This window comes from Nyctereutes procyonoides, unplaced genomic scaffold (genome assembly GCF_905146905.1).
Source record: "Nyctereutes procyonoides isolate TBG_1078 unplaced genomic scaffold, NYPRO_anot_genome, whole genome shotgun sequence".
In the NCBI taxonomy this organism is placed as follows: domain Eukaryota; kingdom Metazoa; phylum Chordata; class Mammalia; order Carnivora; family Canidae; genus Nyctereutes; species Nyctereutes procyonoides.
Window position 1 is genome coordinate 65611313 of NW_026575046.1, and position 13665 is coordinate 65624977.

The 13665-nt window shown below is 47.2% G+C and overlaps 1 protein-coding gene across 6 annotated transcripts in view; it reads right to left on the minus strand.

Moving 5' to 3' along the window:
* The window catches only part of LOC129509496 (cadherin-23), a 76369-nt gene that overhangs the window by 27786 nt on the left and 34918 nt on the right, over positions 1–13665 (minus strand). For all 6 annotated transcript variants that reach the window (XM_055325086.1, XM_055325083.1, XM_055325084.1 and 3 more), the window contains exons 5-7: positions 4952–5173; positions 4527–4646; positions 3685–3865 (exon numbers count right to left, since the gene is read on the minus strand). In XM_055325086.1, the coding sequence (XP_055181061.1) occupies positions 3685–3865; positions 4527–4646; positions 4952–5173 (523 nt within the window). The remainder of the gene's footprint in view (positions 1–3684; positions 3866–4526; positions 4647–4951; positions 5174–13665) is intronic.

Genomic DNA, 13665 nt, shown 5'->3' on the forward strand with positions numbered 1-13665 from the left:
TTGCTGGTGGACACGCAGCATCCGGGCGTGGGGGCAAGGGTGGAGGCCCGAACCGCCAACAATCTTCTTTGCCTGCTCCTTCCCATCCGGCCTCACCATCCCTGCCCTCAGCTCCGGTAGCTCTGACTATACTAGCAGCCCTTCTGTGGCCCACCTGCAGCCTCATGGGCTGTACCTCCCTGGATGGGTGGAAGCTAAGGATTTCCTAAGCCTGACACTTCAAGGGCTCACAAGATCTGGGGATTCCCTTTCTAAGTGGTTTCCCAGCCCTGTCTGGGCCCCTGACCATGTGCCATCAGATGACATCCAGCCCTATCTCCAAAGCCAGCCACCGTCTTGAAGGAAGGAAAGGGGTTCGGAGAGCTCAGGGGGGCGGCCTAAGGCCTAAGGCTCTGGGGGCCTAGGCCTGGGCTAGACTCCCATGAAATCAGCTCAAGGACTGAAGATCGGGGAGGTGGGCAGTCCAAGGACCCCACTACAAATTATCCTCAGCAGCTTGCCCCCATTCCACTCCATCTGCACCCTGACTTCACTCCCATGTGCCCTTGGGCATGCTACTGAGCTTTGCCTCGATGTCCCCATATGGAGAATGGGCCAATCAAGAGGTGCCATTGCAGGGTTGCTCTGGGGCTGGACAAAGCCTGGTCCGCCTCATGTGTGCTGGATCTGTGCAGGTCTTGGTATCATTAGAGGGACCTGGAAAGAAAGCCCAGGCAGTGGGGGGCTTTCAAGGAGGATGAGGATGTGCAATAGGTCTGAGGAGTGGGCTTGACTGGGAGGAGCCGCTGGAGGTCCTGGGAAGGCCAAGGTAAGAGCCAGGGGCTCAAGGGGATATGGCCTTGTTTCCCAGCTATTTCTTGACCATGAATCCTCTCTGTCAAGCCTAGTGGGGCTTGCAAAAACCGTGTCGTGCCTGCTGTGTCCCCCTCCAACAGGAGCCCCTCCAGGCTCAGGCTGCAGTGCTGGGACCTGGGTGGCCCTGGCATGTGCCTTCACCACTGGTGGGGCACTACACTGGATCTCCACAGAAACAGCCCTGATTTGTAGCACGTCAAGTTTTCAAGGCACCACCATGGTGTCACTGAACCAGGAGGGAGGGGGAGCTGTGTGTGTGTGGGGGGGTGGAAGCTGCGCCTCGTGGGAGCCAGTCACACCCCCAGCCTTCACTTGTCCATCCTGCAATGGGGCTGTGCTCTGGGATCCTGAAGTTATCTTTGGGTTTGGAACATCTACTCTTCCTTCCTGGGGGAAGTGGATCCCAAGCTTCTGTTACTCCTCTGTGTGTGTGTGTGTGTGTGTGTGTGTGTGTGTGTGTATGTGGTGCTTCTCTGTCTCCTGCGACACACCCATAAGATCCTAAATTCCTATGGCTGACCATGATCATGTGTAAATTTAACCGGGAGGTTTTGCTCATGACTCCAAAGGCCCATGGCATGGAGGAGTCTGCAGTTTGCTAGGATACAGGTATGAGCCTGACCCCAAAGCTGGGTGCAGTGATGGCCTCTTACCAAGAAGGAACTCAGCTGCCTGCCCAGCGCTCACCTCTCCACAAAGCTTCGGCAGCCCGGCGAACAGGCGCAGGGACACCCGTGCAACCATAAAGCCTCTGTGTTTGTGAGAATAACACAGAAAGTCCCTTGCTCTGCTGGTGTCAGAAGTAGAAGGCACAATGCTTGGCCAGAGAAGGGACTTTTGGAGTGAATGGAATGGAGAGCAAGGCTCCCAGCCTCGCTCTAACAAAGTTTTAGGTTCTTGATTGCAAAGACACCCCAGGTGCTATGTTTGGTCCTTGGACCTCGCGTCCTATCCTTGGGCCAGTCCTTGCCTCTCATCTCGGGCCTTTCCCTGTCTCTATGGTGACAGCTCCCACATACCTGCCTCCAGCAGAGACCTCTCTCCTGAGGCCCTGGCTTAAGCATCTAACCCCCACCTGACATCTCTCTCTCTCTCTCTCTCTTTTAAGATTTTATTTATTTATTCATGAGAGAGAGAGAGGGAGAGACACAGTCAGAGGGAGAAGCAGTCTCCATGCAGGGAGCCCGATGTGGGACTCGATCCTGGGCCCCGGGATCACACCCTGAGCCGAAGGTAGATGCTCAACCGCTGAGCCACCCAGGCGTCCCCCCACCCGACATCTCAAACCTAACGTCACCTCTTCCTCCTCACCTGCTCCTGCTGCAGCCTACCACAAGCTGACTGTCATGCCCTCTCTCCGGTTGCTCAGACCGAAACCCCTCTGTCATCTTAGACTTTCTCCACATCGTGTAAGTCAGCACATCCTGTTGGTTCCATCTTTGAAATATACCAGAGCTGTCTACCTGTCACCACCTCTGATGCCACCAGCCTGGTCCCAGCCACACCATCTGCAGCCTGAGTGATTGCAGCAGACTCCCATAGTCTCCCTGATTCCACCCCTTAACCTCAATGGTCTTTTCTGGGCAGAGGAATTAGTGGTCCTGGTAAAATCTAAGTCAAATTGTGTACCTCCTCTGCTCCAAGCCCTCCCATGGTTCCCATATCACTCGGAGCTAAAGGCAGGTCCATCATGCTCCATGGGGCTCAAGACATCTGGCGCTACCACCTCTCTGACCTCATCCCTTCCTGCTCTTCCTCTCGCTCGACTTCACAGCAGCATCAGGGCCCTTATATTCCTCCGTGAACATGGCAGGGCATGCTCTGGCCTCAGGGCCTTTGCACTTGCTGTTCTCTCTGCCTGGAATGGTCTTCCCCAGATGTCCACATGACCCACTCCTCCTTCCTTCAGGTCTTTGCTCAAATGTCACCTCCTTGGACAGGTCCTCCCTGTGTACCCTAAAATCACAGCTTTTGCTTGGCCCTCCCTGTCTCCTGGCTTCATGTTTCTCCATAGCACTTAGCACCTCCCAGTATACTAAGTTAACTACTCAATCACTTATGTTCATCCCCTGAATCTTCTGACTGGAACACATGCTCTCTAAGGGCAGGGACTTGTGTCTGTTTTGTACTGTTCCACATCCTCAGCACCTGGAACATGACTGGCATATGGTAGGTGCTCAATAGATATTTATGGCATGATCCATTAAGAATCAGGATATTTCATAGAGATTTGGATTTCTAGCTTTTGTTTTGAAGATGGGAAGACCTAGCTCCTCTGGGCCAACATTTTGACATAGCCAGGCTGGCAGGAGCTGAGCTGGGGCCGTCACAGGCTCCATTGCTCCCTGCTGTCTTGCCTGATCCCCCTCCCCCCATGTGTGTCCCCCTGCCTGACACCGGCAGGCCTTTGAGTTTGGAATTCCTCCTCCAGGCCAACCCTCCACTTCAACGTAGCTGTGAAGGCTATTCATGGTAACAAGATATGCAGAAAAATCCAGGTGCTAAATGCATCCGGAGGGTTCTGAAGGTTTGGGGCAAGGATATTCATCCTCCCTCCACCCTGGAGTCTTTCCTCTGGGTGTGATGCAGGGGCATTTTCTATCTGATTCTCAAAGGGGCCTTTCTGATCCTCCAAGGCTCCTAGTCTCAGACCTCAGAATGTTTTCACATATCCCTGTGAAGAAGGGGAGGGGTGGGAGAAGAGTATACCCATCACCTTATGGGTGGGGAAACTGAGGCCCAGAGAGCTCAAGGCCACTGCTCCTAAGTGGGGTAGAGGAGAGGTCCCGGGTTGCGCTGCCCTCCGCGCCCAGCTCAGGCCCCACTCACCCAGAGGGTCTCCATCCACGATGCTATATTCCACTTGCCCGTTGGGGCCTGAGTCCTGGTCGTGGGCCAGGAAGGTCCATACTCGGGGCCCTGGCTGGCCCTCGGTGACGTCAAATGGCCCCTCGTAGTCTCGGGGGAAGGTGGGCACATTGTCATTGATGTCATTCACGTTCACAAGCACCTGAGATGGTGGACAAGCTTAGCGGGGGCTGTATCCCACTTGCCCTGCGCTGAGCCCAGTTCCCTCATCTATAAAGTGGGTCTGATAATCCTGTCTCATGGAGCAGATGCAAGAATTCCCAGGGATCATGGATAGGGAGGGCCTTTCAAGCTATGTCTGTGGATAGGTTATTGCCATTGTCAGAGCCTTTTTATGGGCATCATCATATTATTATTAATAATAATGCTACAAACTTCTATTATTGCTGCACAACGGTTATTTCTCATCTGCTCCTCCCACACCCTGACAAGCCTTTACTATCTCCCTTTCGTGGAGGAGGAAAGTGAAGCTCAGGCCGGTTAACAGACTTGCCTAGTCACACAGCTAGGAAGTGGAAGAGCAGGGATCTGAGCTTCTGTTGGTTTGACCAGAGTTTGTGCTCTTCCCATGAGGGGGAGAAAGGCAGGCATCACTATCTGTCTGATAGATGCAGCCACACAGAGGTTCAGCAACCTCCTCAAAGTCACACAGCAAGTGTTGCTGAGCTGCCAAGACCAGGTCAGGGCTCTTGGATTTAGGTGCTTGTCCTGGACAATCTTTCCCTATTACCCTTCCCTGTTAGAGCTTTCTGAACCCTGTCCTCCCCCATGTTGAGGCTATGTCCCATCTCCCACCCACCCACCGTGGTGGTAGAGGTGAGGCGGTGTGACACGATGGGGCACTGGTCTGTGGCAGTGACAATCAGAGTGTAGCGGCCATGGCTAATCTCGTAGTCCAGCTCCTTGGCAGCACTGATGATGCCCTGGGGGATAATAGAGGGGACAAGGGTGGATCAATGGGTGGTGGGTGTGGGGTGCCCCAGGAACCAGTTTCTTCAGGGGGTCCTCTCAGACCACCCCAGGAGATGTGCTCTGGCATCCCGATCATGATGGGGAGCCTCTGTTGCCATCCCATCCAAGCTTTGCATTCTTCTGCACAGGCTGCCCCCATACTTTCCCCTCATACTCGGTCTTTGTCCTGCTCCCACCTCCCATGATGCCATTGAGGTCCCTTCCAATCCCCTTAGCCAGCTGAGCCTCCTCCTAAACCCCACCATCAGCTGCTGACCGTGTGTCTGTCGATATGGAAGGTGTTGATGATGTTGCCTGCGACAATGGCGTAGTTAACTGTGCCATTGGGCCCCTCGTCCAGATCTAGTGCCTGGATGGTGATGAGGCTTGCGTTGATTGTGTCCGGGCCCTCGTCCAGTAAGATCTCGTAGTAGGGCTGCTGGAACACTGGTGCATTATCATTCTCGTCCACGATTGTCACGTACACGTGCGTGGTGGCCTGTGAAGAAGAGTGTGGTCAGGTTCCTTGGTCAGCTGTCTAGAGGGACTGAAGTGCAGACAGCTGGATGTTCTCCTAGGTTGGGATCACTCAGCGTGATCCAATATGGTGAGACAAAGAAGAAGAATGAGAATGTGGGCAGTCACAGGCTAGTAGAGGAGGAAATCACAGAGGCTCCTCCAAAAGCCAAGCTAGGTAATTGTTTAGGTCCGAGATGGCACTGCCATCCCCACCCCTTTACCTCTGCCCGTGGCAGACATCACTAATCAACCGTGGCACTGCGGAAGCTAGATGCAACCTCATGATCCTTGTCAGCACAGCAACCTAGCGATTAAAATTAGCACAGGAGATGAACCTCAGTCACTACCCTCGAGCCACAGCTTCAGTTGGGTTGGGGCCTTACTGACCCTGGGCCTCTTGCCAGATCACCAAAGGCAAGGATGTCATGTCCTCAGCCCAACACAGTAATAAGCTTCACCCACTATTCATGGAAATGGAAGAAATACCTATTTTTGGCATTTTTAAGAGGCAAGACACTGGGTTTGGGGCAATTAAATGGCAGGATTTGTTGAACCGTGAAAAATAAAAGCTCAGAGAACATGACTTCACCGCAGCAACATTTTCTGCCACATGTTCTCCTGCAACTGGCCATTTCTGGCTGATGCTTGGTTTAATCAGACCACGTGAAATATCCAGCCAGTTGGAACTCAGTGATTAGCACTCAAGAACCATAGAGACATGACTGAGGTGCACTTTACAAGCAGAGTGGATAAATGGGAGAAGGAAATGAGCTCTGTGCTGGTATTCTCTGTCCCTCGTGCTGCGCCCCTGCCATTCTCTGCTTCTCCACCTGGGAGGACATCCCCTGTGGACTGCCTCATCTGGGCTCCCTTCCCATCTGGCTTCCAGATGGGGTTTACCAACAGGAGGTCCTAGCAGAAGCCAGGAGGAAGGGAGAAAGAAAGGTGGGGGCATTTCTTTCACACTCCTTCCTTTCCTCACTACAGTTGTGCCAGGGGTTGTATTTCTCCTGCTGGATGGCCCTTCTTCCATGGCTCCAGCTCTCGCTGGGCTCATGCCACCTCACCTCCTCTTATTGTCCTTTTGGATGTGTGGGTGGTAATGGCTTCCTGCAGTTGCTGCTCTATGGGTGCTTCACCAATCCTCTGTAAACAGTCCCCTCATTAAACTCTCTTCAGCTGAGCCCTGAGTGTGCCATCTGTTTCCTGCCAGGACCTTGACTAAGACAAACCATAATTAGTGACTAATATTAGATAATAAGGTTATAATAACTGCAAAGATGTCTGGGTAGAGGGAATATGACTACTAGCCCATGGCCAAATGGCCAAAGCCACAGAACAGAAAACAAGTGATATAAAAAGCTGGATGCAAAAAAAAAAAAAAAAAAAAAAAAAAAAGCTGGATGTAGACAGCTCGTGTGTATCTTTTTCTTGGGGCTTTGGAACTCAGCTTGGGTGGTTCTGGAATCATCTCCAGAGGGATAGATGGGCAGAAGATGTAAAACCAAGAAGACTTTCACTGCCCCTGAGGAGGCAGTGAGTCCACTGAACTGTAGCTGTGGATCTTGGAGGGGTGGGCATTAGGTGGTTGCTAAAGTTGTTTCCTAAGCAGGTAGGGCTGACACCCTTGAAATGGAGCTCTGTGACCCTGGGCATATTACATTTCCTTTTTGGACTTTTTCTGTTAATAAAGAACCTGACTTGATAGTTACAGTTCCTTCTAGCTCAAGCTTCCTGGGGTTCTGGTCTGTGGTCATTAGTCACATGGACTAAATCCCACTATCAGGGAGGCATTCTTCTGGGTCTTAGAATCTCAATGAATCTTTATTAAAACAATAACCACACAGAGAGGGGAAATGCATTATTTTAACATTTCTCAAAATTTTCTACCAGGGTAGAGAAGGAACTCGCATAAACTAAGAAGAATACTCTGAAGTGTCTTAAGAAGGTAATATCTTCGAAATCTCTCATGTTATCTTTGAATCCTCATATGGATTTTATCTTTTCCATAATGTGTTTGTGTTCATTTTTATTAAAAATGGTGGTGGGGATTTATTCCCCCAACAAAGTGCATGTGCATGTGTGCACATGTGTGCACACACACATATGAAACACATACACACATATATAAAATACACACGTGTGCATTGCGCACCCCTCCCATATATATATATATATATATATATATATATATATATATATATCAAATGTTAACAGAACAGACATAAAGGGAGAAATGGACAGTAGTATAATAATAGTATAGGACTTTAATGCCCCACTTGCATCAATGGATAGGTTATCCAGACAGAAAAATCAATAAGGAAATATTGGCCTTCAATGACATATTAGACCAGATGGGCTTAATAGGTATATACAGAACATTTCATCCCCCTACTACAGAATACACATTCTTTTTAAATGCACATGGAACAATCTCCAGGATAGATCACATGTTAGGCCATAAAACAAGTCTTAATAAATTAAGAACATTGAAATCATATCAAGCATCTTTTCTGACCATGGTGGTATAAAACTAGAAATTAATTCTAAGAAGAAAACTTAAAAAAAAAACACAAATATATAAAGATTAAACAACATGTTACTAAACAACCGAAGGGTCAATGAAGAAATCAAAGACAAAATAAATACCTTGAGATGAATGAAAATGAAAACACAACTTTCTAAAATCTATGGGATAAAGCAAAAAAAAAAAAAAAAAAAAAAAAAAAAAAAACCAAACAATTCTAAGAGGAAAGATCATAGTGATACAGGTATACCTCAAGAAACAAGAAAAAATCCCAAATAAATGATTTAACGTTATACCTAAAGGGACTAGAAAAAGAAGAACAATCAAAGGCCAAAGTTAGTAAAAGGAAGAAATAAAGATCAGAGTGGCAATAAACAGATAAAGACTAAAAAATAGTATGGTCAATGAAATTAAAAACTAGAAACATGTAATATTCTGAGATGGAATTATGAAGAAACAGAAAATCTCAATAGACTGATTACAAGTAATAAATTTAATCAGTAATTTAAAAACTCTTCCCAAAACAAAAGTTCAGCACCAGGCAGCTTTGCAGGCAAATTCTGCCAAATATTTAAAGAAGTGTTGGTAGTTATCTTTCTCAAATTACTCTAAAAAGTTGAAGAGGAAAGAATGCTTCCAAACTCATTTTCTGAGGCTGATACCAAAACCAGACAAAGACACCACGAAAAAAGAAAATTACTAGCCAATATTCCTGATGACCATAGACACAAAAATCCTCAACAATTAGCAAACTGAATTCAACAATACACTAAAAAGATTACACACCATAATCAAATGGCACTTATTCCAGGGATGTGAGAATGGTTCAACAACCACAGAGCAATCGACTTGATACAGTATGTTAGCAAAATGAAGGATAGAAATCATATGATAATCTTGATAGGTGCAAAAAGAGCATCTGACAAAATTCAACATTCATTGAGGATAGAAACTCTAAACAAAATTATATAGAAGGAACATACTTCATCACAATAAAGGCTATATATGACAAACCCACAGCTAACATCATCAATGGTGAAAAGCTAAAAGCTTTTCCTCTAAGATCAGAAATAAGACAAGGATGTTCACTCCTACCACTTTTATTCAATATTGGAAGTCTTAGCCACAGCAATTAGACAAGAAAAAGAAATAAAAAGCATCCAAATTAGGAATAGAAGAAGTAAAACTGTTATTATTTGCAGATGACAAGCTACTATATATAGAAAACCCCAAAGACTCCACCAAAAAAACTATTAGAACTTGATAAATGAATTCAATAAAGTCACAGGATACAAAACTGACATACATGAATTGACTATTTCTATGCACTAATAACAAGCTAACAGAAAGAGAAATTAAGAAATTCCATTTATAATTACATCATAAAGAATAAAATACCTGAGAATAACTTAAACTAAGGAAGTTAAAGACCTGTACTCTGGAAACTGGAAGACTGTGAAAGGAATTGAAGATGACACACACAAAAATGGAAAGATATATGCGATGCTTATGGGTTGTAAGAATCAATATTGTCAAAATGTCCATAATACCCAAATGAATCTACAGGTTCAATGCAATGTCTATCAAAATACCAAAGTCATTTTTCCCAGAACTAGAACAAAGAATCCTAAAATGTATACGAAACCACAAAAGACCCCAAATAGCCAAAGCAATCTTGAGAAACAACGAAGCTGGCAAGATCATGACTCCTGGTTTCATGACTCCTGGTTTCAAACTATACTACAAAGCCACAGTAATCATAATAGTGTGGAACTGACACAAAAACAGACATACAGATCAATAGAATAAAACAGAGAAAAAAACCCCTAGGCATATATGGTCAATTAATCTATGACAAAGGAGGCAAGAATATATAATGGGAACAAATTTAAAATGTATTAAAGACTTAAACGTAAGACCTGAACCACAAAATTCCTAGAAGAAAACATAGGTAGTGAGCTCTTTGATATCAGTCTTAGCAATATTTTTGGCTCACTCTGTCCAGTCAAGGGCAACAAAGGAAGCTTTTGCATGCAAACCATCAACAAAACAAAAGGCAACTACTAAATGGGAGAAGATCATTGCAAATTATACATCCAATATGGGATTAATATCTAAAATATATATAAAAAACTTACACAACAAACAAATAACTCAATTAAAAAATGGACAGAGGGCTTGAATAGACATTTTTCCAAAGAAGACCTGCTGATGGCCAATAGCAGATGAAAATGCTATATGAAAATATGCTCAACATCACTTGTCACCAGGGAAATACAGATCAAAATCACAATGACATATCACCTCATAACTGTCAGATTGGCTATTATTAAAAAGACAAAAAAAAATCACAAGTGTTCTAGATCAATGGAAAAGAACAGAAATCCTGGAAATAAAACCACAATTATATGGTCAATTAATCTTCAACAAAGCAGGAAAGAATATTCAATGGGAGAAAGACAGTCTCTTCAAAAAATGATGTTGGGAAAACTGGACGGCTACATGCAAAAGAATAAAACTAGACCACTTTTGGGGCCCCTGGATGGCTGTTGGTTAGGTGTTTGCCTTTGGCTAAGGTCGTGATCCCGGGATCCTGGCATTGAGTCCCTCACAAGCTTCCTGTCCAGTGGAAGTCGGCTTCTCCCTCTCCCTCTGATCATGCTCTCTCTCTCTCTCTCTCTCTGTGTCCCAAATAAATAAAATCTTAAAAAAAAGAGAGAGAGACTGGACCACTTTTTTATACCACACACAAAAATTCAAAATGGATGAAATACCTAAATGTGAGACCTGAAAGAACCTAAAAGAGAACATAGGCAATCGTGTGTCTCATATCAGCCACAGCAACATTTTTCTAGATACGTCCCCTGAGGGAAGAAAATGAAAGCAAAAATAAGCTACTGAGCTACATCAAAACAAAAGTTTCTGCACAGTGAAGGAAACAATCAACAAAACTAAAAGGCAACCTATAAAATGGGAGAAGATATTTGCAAATGACATACCCATGAAGGGTTAGTGTCCAAAATATACAAAGAACCTAATTCAACACTCCCACAACAAATAATCCAATTAAGAAATGGGCAAGAGAAAGGAACAGACATTTCTCCAAAGAAGACTGCCAAATGGCCAACAGACACATGGAAAGATGCTCAATACCTCTCATCGACAGGGAAATGCAAATCAAAGGAACCATTGTGCATTGTTGGTGGGAATGCAAACTGTGGGAAATAGTATGGAGGTTCCTCAAAAAGTTAAAAATAGGACTATCCTATGACCCAGTAATTGCACTACTGGGTATTTACCCCCAAAATACAGAAACGCTAATTCCAAGGGATACATGCATTTTTGCAGTATTGACAATAGGTAAGTTATGGAAGCAACCCAGGTGTCCATGGACAGATGAACGGATGAAGAAGATGTGGTGTATCTATACAATGGAATGTTAGCCATAAAAGAATGAAATCTTGCCATTGGGAAAACACGGGTGGATCTAGAGAATATTGTGCTTAGTGAAATAAGTCAGATGAAGAAAGAAAAATACTGTATGACTTCATTTATATGTAGAATAAAAAACACAAATGAACAAACAAAATAAAAGGTGAAAAAAGTAAAGGGGACTAGGCAGGGGTACAAGCTTCCACTTACAAAATAAATAAGCCATGGGGATGAAAAGTATGGTGTAGGGAATACAGCCAATAATAGTGTAAAAACTCTGTATGGTGAGTAGACTTATCATGGGGATTACTTCATATCATATAAAATATCGATTCACTACTGTGATAGACACTTGAAACCAATAGAACATTGTTATGTCAATTATATGTCAATGAAGGGTGGATGCCTCCAGTGTTTGAGAAAAAAAATGGCCATATAGGAAGGCTGCTGTGTTCATCTCATGGTTCTGCATGGGCCTGGATGCAGCTATGAGCACTCCTCACCTGCCAGGAGCCCAGCGTGGAGTCCTCCTGAGGTACCAGCAGAGCCTGAGGGCACCACCTCACCCGGCAGGGGCTTCTTTCCAGCCTCGCTGATGGGAGCAGGAGTGCTGGCCTTTCCCACTTCCCCAGACTCCCAGAAGTAGGTCTAACCATCACGCAGGTTGCAGGGGTTACCCCACAGAGCCCCCTTCTTTCTGCGACCCGGCCTGAGGGTAGGAGGGAAGGGGGGGGTCTGACTTTCTGCAGTCTCTGGAGTAAGGAGGAAATCAGTGCCCCAAAGGCCCTCTCAGCTGGGTCCTTCCTGCCCTGGCACTGAAGAAACAGTGCTTGAGGTTTCTGGACCATGCCCACACCTTAGGCAATGCCTGTGTCTCACTCTGATGCAAGCCCAGGAGGCACACCAGTGGGCAGTGTGGCGGGAAAGAAGGAAGTGGAAGGAAGCCCCACTGGGCCCCCAATCAGGTGTTCTGGCCCATGGGGGGAGGGGATGGCCGGGTAGTTGCTTCCTTCCTGCCAATCCCGGATCTGCACTCTCTTTGTCCACCTTCTAGGCCTTGGGGCAGAAGGAGTCTGGTCTCAAGGGTGGCCTGGGTGAGGCCAGGCCAGGAAGCGATACAAGGAGAGAGGTCAGGTGCTCTAGGGTCTCACCCTTCAGTGACCCCACCTCGTGTCTGTCCAAGGCTGGCCAGGGCGGGAAGAGGGCCCAGTCTCCACCTGATTTTACCTGGCTTTCTACCTCCTGTGGGTGGAAGAGCTCACACTCTGCCAGCAGGAAAGGCCCTGAGCTGTTTCCCAAAGTGGAGTCACAAGGTCAGGATCGTGATGAAGTACTCACTTATGTCCTGGTGGTCCCCGGGGCTCCCATCTCAGGGGGAGTGGGCCCAGGCATTGTCACCTAGTACTAAAAACCTTTCCTCTGTATCACTTTTCTGCCCCAGGACCGAGCTTCCAGGAGAGCCTCTAACCAGGATGAGGTCAGCCATGGGGCACCCCAAATTCCTGGCTACCTTTCAGTTCCACTGATCCCTAACCCAGATGGACTCTAGTGGTCCTCTGTCCTTCAGGCTTGGGTCACATGAGCTCAAGATCCCTAATGGGCCAGCAAAGTCCTGGGAAGCTTCTGCAAGGCTGGGGTAGACGGTACAATGGCTGTGCCCACCCCCTTTCCCCTGACCCCTGGTCTTAGGCACAGCCACCCCCACTCTTCCATTTAGGAAGCCACTTGCTTACTTCTCGGTTTGTTCATTCAGATAAGAGTGCTTTAGACACCTTCTTGGTGCCCACTTATGTGCCAGGGACTCGGGAACCTCAGGCAGAGCAGCTCACAGTCTAGCTCAGGAGGGCAGATCTGTCCAGGTGCAGATCAGCTGGCTGGCAACTGGGGTGTGAAGAGTGAGGTCTGGAGGGGTGCTTGTCGGGGAAGCTCAGGACCCCTGAGGAAGGGAAAGGATTTGAATTGAGCCCTGAGGGAGAGGGGGAGCCCAGTGCAGGAGCAGAGGACTGAGGGGGGCGTTGCATGACGGTCCTGTGGCTATCCAGGGCACAGGGAGCTAGAGAGGGTGCAAAGTGAGAAGCGATGCTGGGGCCTAGAGGGAGAGGAGCCCTGATGATTTCCCACGGGACACGCTGCCAGATGCACACGCGCATGCATCTGTAGGGGTGCCAGGGCTGCTGTGTACCCCTGCACCTGTGCCACGTCTGTGTGTGTGTGTGTGTGTGTGTGTTTGTGTGTGCATGCACCAGGGTTTTGCAGGCTCTGGGATCTACAGTCAAGTCGGCTCCCACTTGCTTAGACCTTTGCAAAAGTTAGATTTCCTTCACTCATTCGCTCATTCATTCATTCCCCCCCCCCCCCCCCCCCCCGCTCGCCAGGCCCCGGGCTGGCTGGAGGGTGCTGGGGACAAGTGCTTGCCCCCAGACAACTCAGAGGCTGCTGGGTGAGGTCAGACACAACCCGCGATGGGGACGCAGCCTGCTGAGTTGGGGTGACACCGTCCAGGCTGCGCAGCA